This window comes from Limulus polyphemus, unplaced genomic scaffold (assembly GCF_000517525.1).
Source record: "Limulus polyphemus unplaced genomic scaffold, Limulus_polyphemus-2.1.2 Scaffold1805, whole genome shotgun sequence".
Lineage (NCBI taxonomy): Eukaryota > Metazoa > Arthropoda > Merostomata > Xiphosura > Limulidae > Limulus > Limulus polyphemus.
This window is the reverse complement of record NW_013667415.1, coordinates 58,778-66,032: the sequence shown is the minus strand read 5'-3', so window position 1 is coordinate 66,032 and position 7,255 is coordinate 58,778. Positions and strand designations below refer to the sequence as shown.

Below are 7,255 nucleotides of genomic sequence, written 5' to 3'. Positions count from 1 at the left end.
TTATATATCCAAATTATTAGTAAAGTTTTTTTATATATCCAAATTATTAGTAAAGTTTTTTCTGTATATCCAAATTATTAATAGTTTTTTTTGTATATCCAAATTATTAGTAAAATTTTGTTTTGCATATTCAAATTATTAGTAAAGTTTTTTATATATATCCAAATTATTAGTAAAGTTTTTTATATATATCCAAATTATTAGTAAAGTTTTTTTTGTATATCCAAATTATTTATATTCTAAAGAAACTGTAAAGTGGCGTTAGTATAGCAGTAATATAAAAAAAACTGTAAAATGTGATAATTTTATCTTATATATATCTATATATGCTACAAACCATAGAAAATGTATTAGTATTTTCTCCTGGTCAGATTGGTAGAATTTTTGCAAGTTGCGCTGGATTTTGAAAAATAGAATGTCTAACAAAACCGAACATGAATTTAACTTGTAATACGGTTGAGCTGGAATTACTAAATTTAATGTAGGTAATAATAGTTATCACTCACAAATCGTTCAACTTTCAAAACCAAAAAAGTATGGTTGATTTACAACCTTTGAGTGAAAGCACAGGAGAATATGATATGTCAGCCACACAATATCTGCTATACCTAGTGCTGACATCAGGCGTAGTAGCAGTTGGTGTGCTTTTATGATGTGAGCCAGATTAAGCAAGTGAATGGTAATTTGCATCAATTTTATTTAAGGCCTTTACAAATCTGATTAATTTATGTTAACCTTCTTTTTAGGAAAGTATAGAAGTTAAATAGTTACACTGTTAATATGTTCTCGTTTTACCATTATACGAAATTTAGTATATGTAAACGCTTATATTCGTAATGCATCGACAAAACATATTGCTAGGAATATACTGTATGCGTTAAAATGTAACCCGTTTGTAGGACTTGTAGTAAAGCAAATTTTGACGGTTATGTATGTTCCAGTTCTTTAACATAGCATCATTTATATCACCAACTAGAAGGCTTGTGTTATTCCTTCACAAAAAAAACAACAAAAAATGAAGATGGAGAGCAGCATGTTGCTGCGACATTGAAAGGAAGTTGTCATCTCATATATTACATTTGGGTGAGTGTATAACACTGGCGAACCCATACGAACAGTAGTTCAGAAAATGTACGTTACAGTAAAAAGTTTTACACCTATGTCGAACACCACTTATCCCTCGATAATACAGACTACGTGGGCGGCCTTTTTTATGGTGGGGTGGGGAAGCATGCCTTAGAAACATCTGGGTTTCAACAATCAGTAAGATAAGATTAAATCACATAGCGAAAATATTCTGAAATCTAACTCCATGAATTTAAACATGACTTGTTTACACAAATATGAATTAATATGCTTATGTCTTTGTGGTTTTAAAACTTGTATGTGTTTATTCAACTTGTCTTTGTCAGAACAGTTTGGGACAATCGGGTTTTAACAAGTGCTTTTTAACAGTTAGACTGTAAACGATCAGTATTTTTTTATCGATTCAATAGTGGATACATGTTAATTTACCAGTCATTAGTATGTTGCTTTTCTTTCCATCATCAATACATATCAGTTCAGTAATTATGTGAACATTACTTGATAATATTTTTGGTAGAAATCAATAAAAACACTGATTTTGCTTGCAAACGCTAATGTGTTTAGAGATTTTGTTAGTACACGTTATCCATTTTTTACTCGTAAGTTATTGCAGTGTATCAATTTGCAGGTGGCGTCAAATTATGACATCTGTACTTGTGTGAGTGTTTTACGATAGACATTGTACATTGCACGTGTACTTTTGACACTTCTGTGACATTATTTGTGGGTTGATCTTTTTTTTTTTTTTACATGACAAACTTATATGTGTTATTCCCACAGATGAGGGAAACCGGGAAATGTTAGTTATTTTTATATCTAGCGGTCATGCCCTGGAAACATCGGGGGATTTTATTTTAAAGACAAAACTGAGAAAAGTCTGAATTTCATGTGATTCATTAAAGCTTCTTGGACACTGATGGTGGAAACATAAATCATTAGTGCCAAAAACAAGTTGCGTACAGGTTAATTTTGGCACATTTAGCACGTTAATATGAGTATTTTATACGTAAACATTGTTTTGTCTGCATTAATATAACTTACTATTAATTGTCATGTAGAATGAAGACAGTAGTGGTAGATTACGTAAACAATAGCTAGGTTCCCGCCCAAACTGGGTGTAAGGGTTCTGGAAAATACTTAATTTCTTCTTCCTAAAACTAAGTTTGGAAATATGTTTAAAACAAAGTCAAATAAAAAATAAATAAATATAGAACTGAACATTGATAGTAGGTAATGATATTACACGGATGAATATATCCTAAATACCCTTAACAAATTACTGTTTAGAGCTAGGCTATTTCAATAAACGAGTTATTTTAAACTTACATATTTTAGTGCATTAATAAAACAGTCCACATGTCAGAAATCATAGAAGGAACGCGAAGTATCCAGGGTATGTTACTTCATTGACATATTAGTGTAAGTTAGACTTGAAAGACGTTAAAACAAAAACAGTTTCATTATTTCGGTAAAACTTGACTGTTCAAGGATAGAACAAATATACACAATTGTGATGAGTTATTATTTTTATTTCATATCAGTGTTTATATTTATTCAACTAATTATCAAAAAATAAATATAATACTAATTTTGTTTTAGTTCGATATAAAATACAGGGTGTCCAAAAAGTCTGGAACCACAATCACTTCAACGACTTTTACAGAATATACTCCACATGTTGTCCTTGTAATTCGAAACAAGTTTGGATTAACAGTAGGATCAAATCTCCTATGGTTCTAGACTTTTCGGACATCCTGTATACATCACTAAGCATTACCTATAGCATATGATGCATAGTACTAGTGCAGGGGTCGTTGATAGACAATGTCTCCACGAGACAGTAGAATATCACCAGTAGCAATTATGGAAAAACCCGTATAAAGCAAAATATGAATGGCAGTGTATAATATCAGTAAATTGGGATAAGTTTTGGAACGAATCGAATTAAAAATTTTGAAACATAGAACGTTTTATTGACAATAATAATAACCAATCTTTGTAGAAACAGCTGGACTTACGCCATTGAATAACTGAATACATCATCGGATATCTGAGTAATATATTAGAACAAATTTATTGTTTGTTCAACAACATCACCTATACTCGACCAATCTAGCACTATACAGTCTCCATTGTAATTGATATCCCAACCTCAAGAGCACACCTTGGTCTAAAAGCCCATTGTTTCAAAACAATACTAAAACTACTAACCTAATACTGTCAAGCTACACATGCTCATTTTTACACCGAGTCTTTATTCTTTCCTGTCCCTAGCATCTTGTGGTATTTAGACACAATTATAAAAACACTACAAAAAACACTCACATTGTTATTATTACTCTAACATGATTCAAGCAAACGTTTTACTTAGTAGCAATTTCTTTTTAATGTAATAACCAAACACTGTGTAAGAACAAAATGAAAAACTTGACACTTGAAAGGCGTAATATTGTAATGTAATATCATTCTCAGTGACGAACATGTTTGCGTACAGTAAGATTCGTGTCTGTGCCAGTTACCGTAGCCTCTACCAGTACGATTGTACATTATGGTAGCGTAGGATTATAATATAACTATAAATGTTGTGGATATTTTATCAACAGATCTGATTCTGTGTATGAAGTGTCCTGTATGTATAATTAGCATTTACAACTTAGTTATTTGCAAATATAATCTGTTGATCTCGTGAAAAAAAAAATCTGACATATATATGGTCACTTTGATTTCGGTATTTTTTGATATAGAGTAATTTGATACGCACAGTTTCAAAGGACTTACGAAAATAATACAAAGTGAACTGGATCAGTGAAGATTATGTTAATGTGTGCAGTTGTTTTGTAGGTATTAGAAATATGAGGTTTAATGCAGTGTATGGTTAGCGACAAAATGTTGGGTACATTTTTGTACATATACAAACATCAGAAATATTGCTTTAATAAGTAGTTGACTTGTGAGAGTTAAAGAACATTCCGTTTTACAATAGTAAACATGTTTTTTTTATGTGTATTAAAATCATCATAATCATCACAAATCTGAAAATCTTTAGTGCTATTTATGCTGTAATAATTGTTTTGTGATTTAAATTAAAATTAAAAACAAATGTAAAAACTGACTTTGTTGTGTATGTTCTGATAAAGTATCCATAATTTGAGTACGTTTTGATCGATCATACTAAAAGTTTACAAAATGACATTTAAGCAGACTGTAACTATCAGCATTCAGCCTCTCTAATCTATATTAAACAATAAGTGAATAATGTTTTGCAATTTCAAACATTATTACAGGTAATATGTAAATGATGCATTACAAGCATAGACAAAATGATCAGGAAATAGCATATTTTGATCATGAAAAAGCTAGAGAATTTCATTCTGCTCAAGGAGTAGAAATCATGTAAGCGGCGGTAGTCTGTGTATTTATTAATTGGCTAGGAAAAACCAGGCTACGAATAGCAATAACCTCGACATTAATAAAGCAGCAAAAACTAAGCTACGAGTAGCAATAGCCTGGATATTAGTTAAGCAGCAAAAATCAGACTACGAGTAGGATTAGCTTGTACATAAATGAAGCAGCAAAAACCAGGCTACGAGTGGCAATAACCTCGATATTAATAAACAGCAAAAACAAGACTACGAGTAGCAATAATCTGGATATTAATGAAGCAGCAAAAACTGGATTAGGTGTAGCACTAGCCTAGATATCAATTAACTAGTAAAAACCAGCCTACTAGTAGTTTGTAATAGCCTGAAGACTATTTAAGCAGAAAAAACCAGGCTACGAGTAGCAATAGCCTGGACATTAATTAAGAAACAAAAACCAGAATATGAGTATCAATAGCTTAGATAGTAATAACCAGGCTATGAGTAGCAATAGCCTGGATATTAATTAAGAAACAAAAACCAGAATATGAGTATCAATAGCTTAGATAGTAATTAACTATCAATTATCAGACTATGAATAGCAATAGCCTGGATGTTAATGAAGTGGTCACAGTCTGGACATTATTCAACCGGCAAATTCCTAAAATTTTAAATTAGCGGCTATAACCTGGATATTAATTAAACGGCAACAATCTTGATATTAATCAGTTAGCAAATAAACCTGAATATTTACTAAATGGCGATATTAACTAAACTACAGTAGTCTTGATATTAATCAGTTAACAAAGAGCTTGGATGTTTATTAAACTAAAGTAGCCTTGACATTAATTAATCGGCAAAAAAATATTATATAAGCTCCAAAAACCTGGATATTACTTAAGTCGTCCGGAAAGTCATTAAATGGTAATATTTTGGATATTTGTTAACAGCATAGCAAACAGAAAGATAACTAAAACAGCATAATTTAGTTTGTATGCTAGTTAAATGAGTGTTTATATAAGTTTTTAACAAAGTTTAAAGATGCACGATTATTTCTAGTTTTCCTGATTTGACGGAAGGAGAAGATGATGCCACAAGTCTGGGAGTGTGCCAAGTATATCGAGGAGCAACCTGTTCTGAATATATCGCAAATAAGACTGTTTACTTCAAATCTTTGCGAAGTCAAGGGTTTCTGGAAGAAAAGCTAGCTGCAGCTTTTACTGTCATTGCCACTCTTCAAGACGTCTCTGCCCAGTGTCAACATTTTGCCATTCCCTTTTTCTGTTACTTTGCCTTCCCTCTTTGTGATGAAAGTTCACTCGCCCCAAAACCACGACAGGTCTGTCGCGACGAGTGCGAAGCGCTGGAATACAAGATGTGCAGACTAGAGTATTTCAATGCTAAGCGCCATCCAGTAATTAGCCAACAAAATATTCTTCCTGTATGTAAAGATCTGCCACCAATCGGATCCAAGGAGAGTCAAAACTGTGTTCGTTTGGGTGTCCCAAACGCTATGCAAATTAATCCCAGTAAGTTTTTAATTATCTTTAAGTCAACAGTATTTCAATATGAGGTTAAGCCAAACTTTAAAGTGGGGAACTGTTTTTTATTTCATTTACTTTCACTAACTTTTAAAAGTACAAAAATATATACATATAAATGTAAACTCATAAGCAGCCAAAGGTTTTTTGTGTCCAATGCTGACAGTTATTTGAATGTGCATAACATCATTATTTTCTGGTACTACTGGCGAGGTCGTGGTGATCGGAACTGAATACTTATCATGAATAGTATATTATGTAATAATGCATTTATTTACTAATTAACTTGGATATCACTCCTTCAAAGCTCACATAGTTAGCCATAAACAACATCTATAAAAGTGGATTACATTCGTGCCTTCCAAACAGGAGAGGCCATTGCAATCTGAGGGTCACGGTTTCGATTCCCCGTCACCAAACGTGCTTGCCCTTTCACCCGTTGGGGCATTATAATGTTACGGTCTATTCTACTATTCGTTGGTAAAAGAGTAGCCCAAGAGTTGGCAGTGGGTTGTGATGACTAGCTGCTAAATTAGGGACTGCTAGCGCAGAGAGCCTTCGTGCAGCTTTGCGCGAAATTCAGAAAACCAGAAAAAAACAACTGGGAAAAAGAAAAAAACGAAATGATGGACGTTAGATTTATAATCTGGTTCTAATATATTATTAACTTCCATTACGTTCTTCCATTTATTAATCTAAAGTTTTTTCCACCAATATTGTTAATAAAGTGGTGTAAGCACAACAATACATTACTCATCAGAGCATAGGCTAAGTTTCAAAATACTGAAAACTTCCATAATTATGTCTGCTTTTGGATATATATTATTCAATAATATATCTATTGTAAGTCAAACTTTATACACCAATATAACGAGAAACCAGATGGTTTCAGAGGTAGACCTTCCTTCCATCTAGAGAAAAACCTTACACGTTGCTGCCTACCAGTGTGTATACAATACCAGTTTTAGCGCGAGCGAGGCCCCAAAAAATCACATTGTCCAACAATAATTTATACACGAGCGCAAGAAGTTTTCTTTTTTAAATCGGAGTTCAGATCAGATACCTTACTGTTATTTCAAGAGATTAAACATCACACATTAGGTATCTTACTGTTATTTTAAGAGATTAAACATCACATATTATGTACCTTACTGTTATTTTAAGAGATTAAACATCACATATTATGTACCTTACTGTTATTTTAAGAGATTAAACATCACATATTATGTACCTTACTGTTATTTTAAGAGATTAAACATCATATATTAT

The 7,255-nt window shown here is 32.2% G+C and overlaps 1 protein-coding gene and 1 long non-coding RNA gene across 2 annotated transcripts in view; one reads left to right on the top strand and one right to left on the bottom strand.

Moving 5' to 3' along the window:
• The window catches only part of LOC111087156, an 11,894-nt gene extending 8,569 nt beyond the window's left edge, over positions 1-3,325 (bottom strand). The window contains exon 1 of the long non-coding RNA XR_002611880.1: positions 3,176-3,325. This is a non-coding gene — a long non-coding RNA (uncharacterized LOC111087156). The remainder of the gene's footprint in view (positions 1-3,175) is intronic.
• The window catches only part of LOC106464996 (inactive tyrosine-protein kinase transmembrane receptor ROR1-like), a 160,846-nt gene that overhangs the window by 140,477 nt on the left and 13,114 nt on the right, over positions 1-7,255 (top strand). Inside the window, exon 6 of the mRNA XM_013925185.2 lies at positions 5,505-5,974. Within this exon, the coding sequence (XP_013780639.2) occupies positions 5,505-5,974 (470 nt within the window). The remainder of the gene's footprint in view (positions 1-5,504; positions 5,975-7,255) is intronic.